Source organism: Phallusia mammillata, chromosome 2 (genome assembly GCF_965637545.1).
Source record: "Phallusia mammillata chromosome 2, kaPhaMamm4.hap1.1, whole genome shotgun sequence".
NCBI classification, from domain to species: domain Eukaryota; kingdom Metazoa; phylum Chordata; class Ascidiacea; order Phlebobranchia; family Ascidiidae; genus Phallusia; species Phallusia mammillata.
The window spans coordinates 9,004,771-9,022,607 of NC_137253.1; the positions used below are offsets into that span (position 1 = coordinate 9,004,771).

Sequence of the window (17,837 nt, forward strand, 5' to 3'; positions counted from 1 at the left end):
GATCATGTCGTCTCTATGTAAGGCAACCTTTGGGAATCGTGACAATGAACTTACTCGTGATAAACGACCCATATAATCCACAAGCTGAAGGAGCAAGTTTTCCTGTAAAGACTAACTTAGCCCAAGAAACTCAGAAACTCAACAAAGAATAAGTCCAATCTAGAATGCAGTCAACATCAGTCTCGTTATTCATTGTGGGAACCACTCGCACTCATAAAACAACAAAGTAAACCAAATATGCACTCAACCTGTTTACAATTATGTGAAAGCACCAGAGATCGACCTTTGCACAAATCTAAGCAAGGGCAAACAAACACACTACTATGGTTGCTATTGACGTACCTTTTTCACGCCACATACTTTTGCTGTGTCGAGTATTGTTGCGTTGGTGGTGGAGGTTTTGTAAAAGCAAATCTCATGTATTGGAAGAATTGTATGTAACAGATGTTGCAGTGATTGTATTAACTTTTATTCAAACAGTTTGCAACCAACTTACTGGTGTTGCTTTGTTGTTGTTGTACCTAAACAATTCTGTTGTTGTTGAGATTACCAAACATTAGAATATATTTTTTGCAGATTCGTTGATTAATATTTTAAGTTCAATACTTCTGATATAGGCGTATTTCATTAGTAAACAGGATGTACTCTATTTTTGGTTTTATCCCCGTTCTGCTTTTGCTGGGACTAGCATTGCAAAGTGCAGCTGTGTTCAAGACAGTAAATCTAACAGACAATGCTTACAGCGGTTTGCTCATTGCCATCAATCCCGAAGTTCCAGAAGATCAAAACATTGTCGAAACAATAAAGGTAGTGTTTGCTGCAATGTTTAATGAAATATTCAATGTAAGTTAATAATATCTAAACTTATAATATCTGAACTGGAAGAGAATAAAAAATCTTGACCAAACGATAAGAAAATGTAAAATGTTGCCTATGTACTTTTTTAATTTATGTTAATCGAATTTTTTGCCCTGAAACCTTGCTGGAAACTCGTTCTAAAAGTCACTGTTTTGCACAAACGCTTTTATGTATTCTATAACGAAGGCCGACTTTCATTAGACATAACATGTGGCTCCATGCTATTAGAATAATTAACAGAATCTGGTTTAGGAATTACACGCAAATACTAACAAACTACACCTTCTAAATTTTATTTTAGGACATGATTACTGAAGCCTCAAAGTTTCTATTCAACGCCACCCGCAAGAGGGCGTATTTCAGAGATGTAACAATTCTTGTCCCCAAAACGTGGACAAACGGTACTTACGATTCAACATACGCTCAAAGTTACGATTTGGTAAATATTTATAAAACAGTACTAACTGTACAAAAACAAATACTAGTGTTTATAAAATATAGTTAAAAAATCTTTTCCAGGACAAATCAAACTTACTGTTATAATAAAAGTAGACAAGATAAACCGTCTTCTTTATTCATCGCAACTTTGGGTATCAGGCTTGAACTTGTTTTAACTTGTTAACATTTACTTCTTAGTGGTAGCATACTTTGACATAAAAATGTAGCATCAGCTATTTCTTCTAGGCAGATGTTTTTGTCACAAATCCCAACCCAATGTCCGGAGACAACCCATACACTTTGCAATATGGACAATGTGGAGATCCGGGAAGCTATATCCACTTCACTCCGAATTATTTAAACGACAGCTCTGTAATTTACGATTATGGACCAAGAGGTGAGATTATGTAGTGTAAAGGTAGCCTAAATACCTCTTACTTGCTGCGTAAAACTGTCTTGCTTGCCATCAACTTAAGTATTGGTTTTGTTAGATGTTTATGCTGATGCAAAACAGTGTTTTACCAATTTCTTATTTGCACTCCTATGTTTGTAAAAATGGTATATTAAGTACTGCTTTATTGTTGATCAAGGCCAAAACAGACAAACGATTTTTGTTAATACGTTTTAATTTCTTTCAAATAGAATGTGCCTCACGAGACTTTGCCTTTTGTAAACTGCGCAGTTTCAAAGGATTGATTGTGATTGGTGCCCTAACTGTTTTAGAGGATGGAGTTGTTCTGGTGTTGCCATATTTACTTTACTATGCACTAATTTCATTCATACACAGGCAAAGCTTTTGTCCACGAGTGGGCGCACCTTCGATGGGGAGTTTTTGACGAAGCACCAGCCGATGGTGCATATCAGTTCCAGTGGGATAACAAGCAAAACGTACAGGCGATAAGGTCAGGTAAACACCTAGGGTTGGGTAACCCTCGTTCGTAGCGGGTCATTTGTTTTGGATAATATAATTTGGCAACGTTGCATTTCCTTTCACTTGTATTTGAACAAGCCGTTTATCAAAATCACGAGGTGTTTGCATTGCACTTGATGGCTGCTTTGCAAAGTGTAGATCGTGTTCGTGCGACCTCTGATTCAGCACTCCGTGTTAATCAAATAACTGGCTGGAGAGGCAAAGCTCAAATCCATCCCATTGCAAAATTATATTATTTTGTTTTCCAGTGTGTATGTTTGCGCCATTGGGCAATGTAGAACACAACATTAGATAAATCTGCTTGTGGACTTATTTAACGTTGCATAAAATCGAATCAGCAAATAGGATTTCAGTCGACATTTCAGAATTGGCCGAAATTAAAAAATATTGAACTTGTAGGTGTCCACTTGGACTCAAGGGAGAATCCATTTTCTACGATAATCAAGGGAACTCTCGCGTCTGCAGCCAAAGTATTACCAATGGTTTGCCTGAGGAAGGGTGCGTCTTTGTACCCTATGCAACACAAAATATCACCGCTTCCCTAATGTCACATCAATACGTAAAAGAGGTGATTTGTCGTCATATTAAATCAGGAAAATTCGTTTGGTTTTGTTTTATGAGAAGTATACATTTCGGATTTAAGAAGTACAATAGTTTACAAGTGCAGTTTTAAGCCATGTTTATGGTACCACAGTAAACACGTTGAATTAGAACTATATGCTTTAAATTATTTTACCCAAAGTATACAACATTATTTTAAACACGGTTTCCTATACTTAAGGTTGTTGATTTCTGTGACGATGCTGATGAAAACTCAACAACTAAGAGCAGAAATTATTATGCACATAACACTAATGGTACAAACGAACAAAACCGATTATGTGATATGAGAAGTGTTTGGAGCATTATGAGGTCGTCGAAAGATTTCAACGGGACAAACCTTCCTAATGACGCAATCAGTGACGTCACTCCGACGTTTACAGTGGCGCGTGCGAGACCGTTTGAAAAGTTTGTGTTGGTTTTAGACGTGTCTGGAAGTATGCAAGGTGTAAGTCACCAATTAATTAGTTTTTACATTTTTGTGGATTTAGTTTTAGGTTTTACAAATGTTAGGATTCTTTTTGAACCAATCTTTGTTTGAACAAAACACAACTTTATTTCAATCGTTTAAATCATACTCCATCAAGTTACATGTTTACTCGAAAGAAGCCTCGTTTCAAAATTTAAATATTTAGGTTTGTAGTTAAACAAAAACTTTTCTTTCCGCTTGTTTATCAGACCAAACTTACTGATATGCAAACTGCTGCAAAGTTGTTTATCACTCAATATGCACCAAACGGCACCAAAGTTGGAATTGTTGAATTTGAATCCTCTGCTAGAACGTTACATAATCTTGTGACAATTGACGATAATAGAGAACAAATTGCCAATGTCATTGATAGTTTGGTCGCTAATGGAGGAACTTGTATTGGTTGTGGAATCACGGAAGGAATAAAGGTCAAATGTTAAAAAAATTTGCAGCATAAGAGTTCCAGTGGCAATTTGTAAAGTAAATAGATGGATTTGAGTTGAATCACAATTTTTTTTTAAAAATTGTTCAAAGTTACCACTCCTAAAGCTGGAACAAGATTGTAAACTTATGTTTTAGGTGCTCGGGAAAGACGGAGAGCCAGCAGCTGGTGGTCATTTAATAGTTCTGTCAGATGGGGAAGAAAACGAACCTCCACTTGTGAATGAGATCAGAAATTATGTTTTGGCAGCGGTAAGGAAATTGTTGCAACACTTGTGTGGTATGATTTTTTTTGGCAAGTTTAAAGATGGTTTTAGGCGCTTATCAGACTACACTTGCAAATTGAACCCTACCAAGTTTGGGAAAATACTGATTTATGTGAAGCATTAAACTGCCACATTAAATTAGGTAAATCGTCTTACCGTTAAAAGTGAATAAAAATCGTAGGCAAATTAAAACAACCATTGACAAAACCTGCTGTTACCAATACCGACTTCTATCAAAATGAATGCAGACTTTAGACAACAACAGCAGTAGTCAAACTATGGCATTTTTTATTGTAAAATTTAATAAGATGTAGACGTTTTTATCGTTTATTTAATGGTCTTTTTTTTTTCAGGGCGTTGTTGTCGATTCCATATTTTTTGGTGTAATAACCGCCAATGCAGACCTTCAAAGTTTGACAGAAGAAACGCAAGGAATCTGGTTTTTCAACGACGCCCTTGACCTTGGAGCTTTGATTGAAACTTTCAAACAACTCGCATATGTAAATGATGGAGATCCTTACAATCAAATATACCAGGTAAATTGAAAGTTTAATTTGCAAGCACGAAACGTTGCAACCATAGTCTTCGGGAACAAAGCAAGTGATAATTTGTAATTCAATATACGACAAGATATAGCTGCAGCAAAACGAACCGGAAAATTTGAAAATATCTATAAGTCTGACCTCAGCCCTAACAACATACGTTTTTAACGAAATAGAAATTCGTTAAAATCGGTTTACGGTCATTACATTAAAGTTGACGCGATTTTAAACGAAATGTATATTTTTTTTCCAATATTAAGCTGTTTGTCTTTCGGTTTGGACAAGCTGCAACTCGGCTTACAGGTAAAAATTATTACTTTGTGCTATTTATTCCAGATCCACAGTCAATCCTTCACAGTTTCTCAACCCGAACATTACTCTGGGACCGTTCTCGTCGATTCAACGATCGGAAACAACACAGTGTTTACATTTGCATACACATCTGGTGGCGATCCAATTGTTTCACTTTATTCGCCTTTGCAGGAAAAGTACTGCTCCAAAGAGCAGGGTGTTGATTGTGTGGATTATGCTAATGTTGACAATGAGTATAACATCATCTCCTTTCAAATACCTGGAACTGCAGCAGTAAGGTTTTGTTTATGCAATAAAACGCTTATGAGCTGACTTTGTGTTTTAATTGCCGGCAGTGCGATCAAAGCAAGAAAATATTAAATTCCGAAATCAACCCGACCTTATATAACTGCTGTTAAATATTTGTTTTTTTAGGTTGGGGAATGGATATTTAACGTCACCACTGTCGCATACAGCGCCGATGTTGACGTGATTGTGACGTCAATGGCTTCAAATAGGGAAAATCCCCCCATGATTGTAGAGTCGGTAATATCACAAGTTGATGCGAGCAATTTGAAACCGATTGTTGTGTACGCAACGGTAAGGGGTTCGACCGTATAGATTTATTAAAGCCAGTGTTAATAATAATCACTAACTAAAATGTTTCCTCAGCGTCCCATTTTTTCTAGTGTATTTTCACATGGCTATAGGGTTTAAAACTACCACTATTATTTTCCTGTATACGTTTGCTTTCGAAGCAACACATCAATGTTAACTTGCAGGTATCAATTGGATACGCACCAGTGACAGAAGCAGATGTATTGGCAACAATAACTGCGCCGTCAGGCAAAACGTTCAACTTGATATTGCTGGATACTGGATCAGGTGTTTTAGATTATTTGTATTCTACATAATTTTAAATTGTGTTGAGTCTAAGAGCCACACATTTGTTTACACCACATGTAAGAAACTGTAAAATTGAAGCAAAACGCAAGAAGGTGAAGTAGAATTGAAACATGAATTGAGACAAATAAAGAATCTGAGTTCTTATACAAACAACCCTGTTTTATGTTGCTTTAGCCCCGGATGTACGAAAGTTCGACGGAGTTTATTCGAGATATTTTACTGAATTCGTCGAAGTTGGAAGATACTCAGTACAGGTGATACACAAATATATTTATTATTGAATGTTTTAAACTTAGAACTTGGGGATTACGAGCATGCAAACATATTTAGCGCATTTTTCTTACTGTGTTAACTCAGTTTCACATTTATCGTAATCTGCTATCCTTGTATCAGTTACAAAGAAGATATTTCGTCAAAGTTGTGTAAACCTTATCAATTCATATATTTCACATTAAGATTTCAAACATGGCGATAAGTGTGCTATGCCACGCGGTACACGCGACAGGCGCAGAACTCTTAGGGACTAAGAGAGACCAATTACTTTCAGGTGAAAGTTACAGGACTTGGAAACAAAACAAGTTTGTTGTCTCAAGGTTATAGATATAGATCACCAGCTGCGTACAACCCTGGTTATATACAAAGTGACGGTAAACAGTTCTAGCAAAAATTTATACTGTTTAATCTGTATATCAGTGCTATACCCATAGGTTATATTAGCCTTAAGTGGATGTGCACTGCACAACTTACTTGGTTGCGTTATATGTACATATGGATGAAAAGGCTAAACACAACTTATAAGCTTACATACAAAAAATCCTTAAATAAACCTTAAATAAAATAAAAGGTTGTGCATGAGTAATCTATTGTTTCATTTTCATGATCTATGTAGCACATTTTTTAACATTAAGGAACTTTTGTGCCCAACGGCCCTGCTGCTACAGGAAATGATAATACACTAACAACATCTGATCTTGATCCATTTACAAGAGTTGTGTCTCCAGGAGGCTTCTCCTATTCAGGGTATGTCCATTAAAACTGTAAATATAACTTATATTAGATAGATCGTGTTAAACATGATACAGGCACGTCATGGGACGTCGGAACGTCGGCTGTAATATAACTGCCGAAAGAGCAAAAGTATTTATTACATGGTGGCAAAGTCAATGTTAAGTTTCTGCGCTACATTTATCAATTGAAATCTATTAACTAGCACGTTTATACAAAATAGACCAAATACATACAATTTGTACTCCAATTTAGCACATTTGTGTAGTATACTATAAAGACTAGTACAATTGTAGTAAGTTATAATGACTATAGTCATTTTTCAAAGCAATTAATCTACTTCACAGGGAGTCAATTGATCCAGCTGTCGACAAACTCCCACCCAGTAAAGTGATTGACTTGGCGGTCGAACAAGTTGACAACCAGGATTTGTCACGTGGTGTCAGATTGACATTTTCAGCGCCAGGTTCCGACTACGACAGAGGAGCAGGTACAAAATTGCTTTCAAAATCCATTTCGCTATTTATTTCCGAATTAGGTTTTTAGCAATTGATAGCTTAAGTCTGTAAATTAGTTTTTTATGCGTATAGTCCATATCCTTTTTGCACTTTTTCCTGTTCCAACTTGTCTTTTCAATATTTGTCTTGTAACTTAGTAGGAAAACAAAAAACAGCGTACAAACGCTATGTGGTAGATCAACTTTTCATGTTGACTGTCATCAGTGCATCACCATTAGGAAGTTACAATTATCTCACGTTTACGAATTTAATGAACCCTTGCAGTTTATTTGTTTGTAGCTCGGGCTTACCAGATCCGATACAGTTATGATTCTGCCAGCAAACTGGCCAATAACTTCAAAGGAGGCATACTTATCACAAAGAACATGGTGACTGAGGGTGACATCTTGAGTCCAAAGTTAGCCGGGACCCCGGAGACAATGGTTGTAGAATTAATCGCAGTTCCAAACAATCGAGATGCAATAAGGTGCTATCTATAGATTTAATATAGACATAAACTTTTCTGAAGAAATTTACTAAACAATAATGTAGACTGAAAAACTTGTTTTGTGCTGATAGTGTTTGGTTCGCTCTACGTGCATACGACGATTCAGGCAACGTCAGCCCTACATCAAACATAGCTATGACGAATGTGTTTGTTGTTCCATATGTCGAATCTACAACCGAACTAGTGACGTTAGCACAAACAACCATAGCAGAAACCATTACAACCACGACAACTACATCTGTAACTACAACAACCGTTGGCAAGTCAGGTAACAGTAACAACTTACTATCAGAAAAACTAGGTCTTGACTGTATTAAGTGACACAAATGACACAAAAAAAAATGCAAACGACAATAAACTGCTGTAGGTTGCTGATGTCATATTAGTATGCAATATGGTGTAAGTTTGTCCGACTTGAAAACACTTTACAAAAGATGTGTTGAACACGGAATGTAAGAATAGCAGTATATAAGAAAATACATTGTATGCATGTTTTTAAAATTTTGCCTGATATAGCATTTTGTTACAGATACTGAAAATGAACTGAAGACATTCAAAATCGTCACAATCGTACTTGCTGTCCTTTGCTTTACTTTGGGTAAGATAACTTTTTTGCAAAATCTACACACACCATACTTTGCGTCGACCGCACATGTAGCCAAATTTCGATAGGTGGCACATAAAGCACGAATGTCTATTCAAAACAATATATCTCCAAAAATGCTTAGGCCCTCATCTATAATTTTTAAAAACTTACTTCTTTATTCTCCCCCTCTTTAGCAGCTTAAACAAATAATTCAGCTCTTTGCGCCATATTTTGGAATTTAGCTAAATGTGTGATTGCCGTGAAGTATGGTATTAGTAAGTTAGATCTACCAACCTTTTTTTGGTGGTATTTTATTGGGAACCCGAAATGTCCCCAAGTTGTACCCAATTCTACTTGTTATATTTTAATAAAGTTTATTAGAAAATATAATTGTAGACCTTAAAATAAAATAAAAATAAAGAAAAATTATTCCAATTAAATTTGGCGTCTTGAAGAAAAAACAATGTGTTTGAATGAAACTAGTGAAGATTCCGTTCAGACGAAATAGCTAACATATATATTCTATTTAGAAACACTAACATTTTTGCCTCCCTTGTTTATTTTCGTCGAGTAGTATTTTTTTGTATTTAAGCTCTTTAAATCTTCAAAGCATCTCCACTTTTTGTTATACGCAGATATTAAAAACTGTTTATCAACTGCTGAACTACTGAACAGTTATCTTTTGCAATCGAGTTTTTATATCTTTTTCTTATTTCGTTTTTTTAGTTTTTGGCCTGATTGGGACTTGTGTGGTAAAATCCCACCTAGTCAAGCAGCGTAAGAAGTTCAGGATTAACAACCGACTTGAAATGGGATCCAAGTCCCAAAAAGGTTCAGGTGGAGACCAGTACCGAAAAAAATCGAAAATTGATTTAGGTGGCGGAGTTGAAAATTCATTTGCAATCCAAGATGAGTTATAGACATTTTGCAAAGCAGAAACCATGTTTTTTATTACGTTTTGATTTCTTTTGCGTGATTTAAATCATTATTTTACATATAAGGTGTTTTGTAATAAACTAATACATTGATTTTATTTCCCTGGTAAGTGTGTCTTTTTTACACTGATCATATTAGAACTAAAATAAGAATAGTATATTGCAAAAAAGAAGCCTTTAGAAACTTCAAAAAGACAATATATTTTTTGCAATATTTACATGAAAGTGCGATCAAAGTTGGAAACCAAACCAGATTAGGGCCAGCTATCTTTATTGTACACAAACAAAATTATGTACACAAGGTAATTATTTATTTTACAAAACTTATAAGCCATCAATTTGGTAAACTCTGTTAGTATTAACCCAATATTGCATTTGGGTTAGGTTGTTCTCTAGCAAGGAAAGTTCGTATCGAAGAAACTACTTTCAAGCACAGTTGAGAAATAGTTGGTCTCAACACTCATGTACTTTGAAAGTTAAAACCGATTCCCGTTTTATGTGTGGAAAGAGAATGCATTTCGATGTGGTGCTCTCTTATTTGAGTCGGCTTCCAAATTTTCTTTAGTTGTTTGCCACAAGTAGGTTGGTTTCAAACGTCTGCGTAAAAGATTTGTAGCTTTGATTTAGCGTTCCTTGGACAAAAAACGTCATGATTTTCACTAACCCAGGGGTTTTCAAACAGTTTCGACAAATTCCTTCCACATCTGTTCAAAACATTGTCATCCCTCCCTAAAATACTACATAGTAAATGCTAAACCATACAACGATCGTTTTAAATTGGGTCTGTTATCAACTTCATAGGTTCAATTCACAGAGCTTATGTGTCCATTTACAAACAACATGCCAAAATTAAAGTAAATTCCTTCCCTAAAGTTTTAAAATTCCTCCCCGGTTGGGAACCACTGAATTAACCTAATGTTGAAGTCATAACGCGAAATGTACAAACTGATATTTACCAAACAATGGACAGAATCAATATTGGTTTATTAAGAGGTTACACAACAGTCGTTTTTTGTTTGCAAAAGGAGCCTTGCCAAATGTTATGGTGGATTTTTGGAGCATTGTGATATTTGTTACAACAATTGTGTTGTGACTTTTTCTGTTTAGGGCCGCAAAGTTTGTCTCTGTATATCTCAAGCTGAATTAGTTTTTTAATTAATCAGTTAGATTGACAGCAGATACACTATAGCATTTTCCCACAAAAGGAATCGAACAAAGGCATTTTAGGAATTTTTACAACAAAATTACAAATCGACATTATTGTGTCATAGTGGATTCTAAAACTATTTTAACCTACAATATACATACAAACCATAATGCCATAAAGTAGTATAAAATCAAACCAATTTTAAAAGTTTGCATTACATATGACACGATCATATTCACAAACAATCAGTATTGGTCTATCCAAATGTCGACAAAGGTGAATCAAAATTCCCACTGGGCAACAAAATTTGTACAGCTTTAGAATATAACGTAGTTACACTTTGAAAAGACAAAATTGGAACATTGTTTAAAAGTTTTGAAAGGTCGTCCAAAACCACTTGTAAATACAATTTGCTTATATTTTGCAACGACAAAACGCAAGGTGTAAAAATTTGTCAAAAATTAAAAAGTGAGTCTACATACAAACACACACACCCAGCAAAAAAACTTTGGCCAAAAACTTAACAACGGGTAACCAGGCTATTAACCCACTATACATTAGCCCGTTGTGCCTGTGGTCTACTGCTACAACTGACTGCAAAACTGTACATAGCAAACATGGAAAATCCGTGAATAAAATATCTTTGTCAACTAATGCTTAATGAACTGTTCCTGTTGGTATGTGCTCAACACATCAGGGTGACAGTTCACAAGTTTCATAAGAGCTATCGCATCTCCTACGGCTGTATGCGAATCAGGCAAACTCTCTTGAAAAAAGCGCAAATACAAAATATCAAGTTGAAGCGGTTTTTCGATATGAGACATTTTTCTGAATCCATACAACGTATCGTAGCACATCACATTTGAAATCAGGCTTTGCTGGACCTGAAACTCTTGCAAATGTTTTCGCAAGATGTTGAAATCGAATGACTTTCCATTGTGAGCTACAAGGCAAACTGGTTCAGAAAATCGACACAGAAACTGACAAACTGCTGTGGCAACTTCGTGGTTGAAAGGTTTCTTCTTGCTTCTGGTTATAATTGAGCGAGTTAATTTTGTCATCGAAGCAGCAACTAGATCAATCTCAACTGTGGGATCGATAACCAGAGTCAACATGTCACAATCTGTTGGAACCATTTCCTTTGGTTGTGAAAGTAGTTGTTTCTTACTGACTGCCATCATACAAAGCTCAGTTATCTTTCTAATGCTTAAATCTGTTGTCTCCAAGTCGAGGAACACCAAAGTTTCGTCCAAGACGTTTTGTGACTCAAAAGACTTATGCTCTCTTTTACAAATTGCACCACACATCAGATTGGAGAACTTTTTAGGTGCCAATGATTGTAGATACCATGTTTTGTGTTTAATAATCCAGTCTAGAAGTGAATTGTCGACATCATTTATACAATTATTTAAGTCTATGCCTGACATTTTAATTTGCTGTTTAGGATCTGGTTCTCTTATATCACCATAAGCTGTATGAACAACTGAATAAAAGACATCTTGTGAAAGATCCACATTCCATATCGCAAGGTTCAATTTCAACACTTCAAGGTGGTTGGTTTTGTCATCTTCGACTAACAAGCACACAGGTGTAGCTTGTAGTTTAATAAAGCCAGCAATTTGATCTGCAGCATTCTTATCAATAGGCCTAGTCGTAAAATCCAGCCTTAGCTTGTCAATGACTCTAACTTTTTCCTTTGCTTTCACCTCTTTGACGTGCAAGGAAAGAAAACTTACTTTCTCAAGCTTATTTAAGGTTACTTGTGCCGTGAAAAGCACTAATGAAGCGAGTCTTGGTCTTGTCTTCAGTTTTGTGTTTTCTTCGCTCACTGCCAACGACAAAGATCCGTCTATTTCAGTTTTTAATTCCTTATCCTTTACTTCGCCATTGCTGTCAAATGCTGTTTCAAAATTTCGTTTTGACATTTTAAATGCATTCACTACAGGCAAGATGATGAGTTGCTTGCCCAAACCGAACAGTGACTACACAGCCACGAATATTTGCTGCAAACAACAGTGTTGTTTGACTTTGTCCTCGCACATCATGCGAGAAACAGTTCACGCAGAAGGGAAATACCCTAGCAGACACGATGTCAAATATTAATGACATCACCGACAGACATAAGCAAGTGTCGACCACAAATGACAAACACACTGACGTCATACTTTGTTGTCTTATTGTTTGCCGCAAAGTTTCTGAATGCTATTGACTTACACCCGCTGATTCGGGTCCCTAATTCTCACCGCTTTCCTAGTTTTGTCGAACCATACAAATATTGTCTTTTTGTAATGAAATGACATGACCTACCGCAAACACTGTTGATTTCCCATACCTGGCTTTCTATTCTAAGAAATGTAAACTAAATGAAAATAATTTATTGGACTTTGAAATGGACTTAGAAATGATGGCAGCAGGAGTTTTATGCAAAACTTTGTTTAACATTAACCTTTCTCCTGCCGACTATAGAATTTCTTTTGCAATTTAATTTATTTTTTTAACATGAGTTTGTCATAGCATAAAGATGTTATGTACGAAGTTTGCAGCTTGTATGATTTCTATGTTTGATTTTATGGTATGTTCCATTTAAGGAACAATGGTGGGTTTGATGTAACTAACATTGGTATTTTTTAAAGTTTATTAAACAAAATAAATAAACAAAAACACACTTATAACCTTTTCTAACAAACACAAACTAAATTATAACACAAACAGTATCATTTCTTAAAGTTTCGCTGCAAAAATAAATACAAACAGTTAAATAAATAAAAAAAAAAAAAAAAACAGACTCACAACTTTATGAAACAAATATAAACTAAAACAACAACAAAATAGTAATAAACACTGGTAAAATAAACAAAAGTACAAATATAACCTTGTAAAGCAAACAAAAACATAAAGAAAAAAGGATTTTAAGTCACATGTTCTTATTGATGATGATAATTTGCAAAACAGGACTTTCCCCTTTCCGCATGGAGCCGTACATTACATTTCTTGCACATGTTTTTCGTGTTTTTCTTGCATACTTTGCATCTTCCTTGCATTGTGGATCCCAAAAAATGATCAATGCCATCAAATCTCACATCTTCTGGCATTATTCCAGCCAACTGTGGCCCTCGTACGCGCTCCTGACATGCTTTTAACAAACAAAGTGTGATTTGTCTCCGAAATTGCAAATGGGACATTTTTTCTTGACTGATTTTACAGTGTAGTCTCCATGCTGCTATCACAGATATATTGATTACATTTATAAACAGAGCCCAATACCACTTTTTACCCCGTATAGATGGACGGTAAGATTCTGCAAGTCTATCCATAAGATCGACACCTCCCATCCCTTTATTGTATGAGTGTATGAGATGTGGTTGTGGAACATGTTTTACTCCTCCTTTTACTCGACGTCTTGCCTTGTGAAGTGGCTCATGATTTTCCCAGTTGCTTGCCATTGTTACAATTGCATTGTCATGCCACTTTGCAACATAAATTTTTCCATCAGAGCAATAATCAAAAGTTCCCCTTTCCTCTTTTTTGAGATTTTTATGGCTGATCATTGTTTTGTTTGCATTTGCGGTTCTATTTTCTCTTACTGTCCCACTTGCTCTGACACCTTTTTTTCTAAGTTCAGACAGTAGATTATAGCTGGTAAAGAAATTATCGAAGTATAGTTGGTGGCAGGAAATATCTGAATTTGACATTATAACATCTACCATGCTGTTGACTACTCTAGTACCAAGAGGCAGGTTTTCTGAGTTATCCTCTTTTCCTTGATAGATTTTCATGTGATATGGAAAACCGTCGCTGCCACAAATACACTAAATCTTGTAGCCAAAGCGAATTGGTTTTCCTCTGATAAACATTTTGGCACTGTGACGTCCATAGTATGGCACCATTGACTCATCAATGCTAAGTAAACTGTGAAAAACTCCAAATTGTGTGATATTTTTATTTATCATGTCATATAGGGGAGAAACTTTACTCATCTTATTCCCAGAAGTAAGATTGAAATTATCAGCAAAATGTAAGTATTTTTTTATTTCAAGATACCTATTTCTGCTCATAGCCTTAGCAACAAATTCTACATGCAAATCAGGTTGAGTTGACCAATAATGTTGCTCTTCAGGTACAGTATGATATCCAGACAACAAGATAATGCCTAAAAATTTTAGCATTTCACACTTTAACACTTTGAAATTTGCAGCATTTTTATCCCTGTTAGCATAAAGGTTAGTTTGATGGACTAAATGCTGCAACATTTCTGTCGTAAATATTGACTTCCAGATTTCATAAGGTGTCTTTTCTTCTAGTTCATCAAGTTTTTCATCAATAACAGAAGTTCCAATCTTCATAGGTTTACTAAATGTAACACGCTTTTTCCAAACTACACTACTTTCTTGTTTTCGTTTCTTTTGAAGTGGCAGCATTTCATTTTCAGAATCACTTTCAACATCTTGTTCTACTTCAAGTTCACCAGCCGGTTCATACAGTTCTTCAGAGTCTTCAGGAACATCTTCAACATCACTATCTTGGTCTACTGCATCTCCTGCAGCAGGAGGAAGTATGACAACAGCTGTGGCATCTGATGATTGTGCAATTACTTCACATGCCTCAGCCATTGTTGAAACTTTTGTTGTCTTTCTTCCATAAAATGTTTGAGGATCCATGTTCTAAAAAAATAAATTGAGTAAAACATATACAACACATATTCTTTGGCTGAAGCAAAACAGTTCTAGCAACAACTGGTATTGATAAAATAGCGCAACATATATTAATTATAAAAGTAATCATATTTCATTTTTTTGATGGTGAACCACCAATGTTTTATAAATGGAACATATTTTTAATATTCTTCATTTCAAATTTTTTTAGCAGTAAATCATATTCAAATATTGAGTACATACAAACCTTTGTGGATGCTGAAGAATATCCTGCTGTCAAATCCCCCAGTCAGATTGCTATTTGGTTATTTCAGGCCTCAAAATGTACATTAGAAAAAAACAGTGATTTTACCTAGTTTACAAATTTAAACTTTTAACACTATAAGGAAGATTAAAAGTTGTCTATCAGACTCTCGAATGAAACTGGACTAGTTCAGCACACGCAGGTGACAAAAATCAAATTTCGAATTAAATCAAGACTTTTACGCAACTTTCAAAAGTACGTTCCATTTAAGGAACCACGGCAGGAAAAAGGTTAAAGGCACATTTTTTGGAACACAGACATTGGTCATTGATTGCGCTACTAGAAAGAATGATTCGGGAACTTTTGCTTGACGCAGTAAGCAGACAAATGACGTCAGGTTGCAGTGCGTATTTAAAACACACGGTTGGGAAGTGACGTTTATTGAGTTATGTTAAACTGTGTTAGCAATGCTTAGTAACCAGTGTTGCCTCTTCTCACAAACATCAATTTTCTCATAAGGATTTTAGTACGTGATAGAACAGTTTCAATCCTAATGTTCAACTGGGGGTTTTGCTTTTGTTAGAGAAATGATTGAAACAAAACATAACTGATGTGATATGTAAAAAAAAACAAGAGAACTAAGTTACATTGGTGCGTTTATTTAAACAACAAACTTTTAATATAAATCAATACAATGTAACATTGAAAAATTGAAAACGATAACTTAATGCTTAAAGTACTTACACAACTTATAAGATACAAGATAAGAAAAAAACTACTAGTACATATTTCTGGGGCTAGCGTTATACAAAGGGATTTTTTTCGACGTAGTAACAATCTCTGGGACACAATTTACAATTTCTATTAAACGGAACACGTCGAATTTTGCAGTGCCGTCGTCCACAAACGGTCGATCATTGAAAAAGCGCTGATGCAATGCCTTTAAAGTTCTGGGTTCTAAAAATCCTTGCTTGCAAAAGGCATTGCGGGTATCCAACGTCGATATGCTGGAGATTCTTTTCCAAATTGAATCATACTCCTTCAAATGTTCTTCAAGTAGATCAAAATCGTACACATTCCCTGCATGAGCTACCAAACAACAAGTGGGATAACGCAACAGGAAATCCTCAATTAAGGAAGCAGTTGCAGAGTCAAACGACTGTTTTGCACTTCGATTTATTTGAACTTGCGTGAGTTTCGACCGTTTTGTAGCTTCGTCGTTAATCTCGGCTTGTGGGTTTACGACAAGATTCAAAATGTCGCAATCTGGTGGAATTGTTCCCTTTTCGACTGACAGAAGTTGTCTCTGTGATATTGACACCATACAAATTTCAGTAATTCGTCTTGTTTGTAGACCTGATGCTTCAGAATGCAAGAACACTAATCTATCGTACTTGTTTCCGTCAAGATGTGGGCAAAGTGATGGAATATATGAAGCACCAGTAACTTCACTAAACCTTTGAACTGTAAGATTTTGTTTAAAGTGTTGAAAATTGCGTTGGACCCATTGCAAAGACAACTTGTTGAAGTCTGTATGTGGTGACAACTTGTCAGTTAAAGGCATGTCTCCGTCTTCGCTGTCTAGCCTTTCTAAGTTTAAATTAAAATTGGCCAAAAGTAAGTCATCAGGTAGTGTTTGCTCCATAGAGTCCAGAGTGCCTTTCATAAACTTCAACGAAGTTTCGGTTTCATCACCAACGGTCAAAATAACTGTTGGAGGGGCTTGAAAATTTACAAATCTAGTTATCTGTGTCGTCACTTGCTTGTCGAAAGCTCTTGACTTGAATACCAACTTTAACTGGTCAACAATTCTAGGTTCTGCCTCAACTTTCAATTCGTCAACATGAACCGCCTGCAAGTCTATGGCCACAATCCTGTTACTGCTCCATGTTATCTGAGTAAAAATCAACGAACTAAACGAAGCCATGTTCAGGCAGGTGACAGCCTAACTGATTGAACGAATCTCATACTGTACGACTTGTTGCTTTGTGACACAACGCGAACAAAACAGAATCATATGTAGCACAATGGCGTAGGCGGGAGAAACCAATTACACTTTAGGGAACTTCCCACATGTCACGCTGTCTGACAAACCACCTGCGTCACAGAACCACGTCGGCGTGTGTTCTGTGGAAGCCGCTTGTTTACAACTAAGTTTTCTTTTCCGCTTTGAAACTTATCTCAACATAAAATTGTTTATTACCCAAACTGCTATAAATTTCAGTTTAATTCTATTGAAGGGTATCCTAGACGTAAAAGCACATGGAAGTCGCATAATTCAACACAACTGACCTTTTGCAACTAATATCGGGATCAAAAAATCATTTATTACGTTTCAGGCAAAAAGTAACAGTTAGAAAACAACATTAATTCGTTTCAAGTAAGAATTATAATTCAATTTAGTTCCGCCAAGAATCTTTCAGGAACTGGGCATAAGTTTTAGAGAAAGATCTTGTTTCAGATTTTTTAATTGTTTTTAAATTTTTTTTTAGACGATTGGCATAAACACTGAACGTCCAAG

The 17,837-nt window shown here is 35.7% G+C and overlaps 1 protein-coding gene across 2 annotated transcripts; it reads left to right on the forward strand.

The window, feature by feature from the left end:
• The first annotated feature begins 583 nt into the window (after positions 1 to 583).
• Positions 584 to 9,379, forward strand: LOC145214149 (calcium-activated chloride channel regulator 3A-1-like). 2 transcript variants are annotated; one of them, XM_080082616.1, is made up of 20 exons: positions 584 to 807; positions 1,160 to 1,297; positions 1,543 to 1,693; positions 2,084 to 2,198; positions 2,627 to 2,795; positions 3,009 to 3,275; positions 3,506 to 3,724; positions 3,876 to 3,989; positions 4,357 to 4,539; positions 4,882 to 5,130; positions 5,272 to 5,436; positions 5,619 to 5,721; positions 5,917 to 5,996; positions 6,290 to 6,389; positions 6,651 to 6,762; positions 7,095 to 7,237; positions 7,530 to 7,731; positions 7,824 to 8,020; positions 8,282 to 8,350; positions 9,065 to 9,379. In XM_080082616.1, exons 1-20 carry the CDS (start codon positions 640 to 642, stop codon positions 9,256 to 9,258), a joined length of 3,138 nt encoding a protein of 1,045 aa, XP_079938742.1. In that variant the 5' UTR covers positions 584 to 639; the 3' UTR covers positions 9,259 to 9,379. The 2 variants fall into 2 exon arrangements, with proteins under 2 accessions (XP_079938742.1, XP_079938743.1); XM_080082617.1 differs by having other exon boundaries at positions 7,545 to 7,731.
• Positions 9,380 to 17,837: the final 8,458 nt, after the last annotated feature.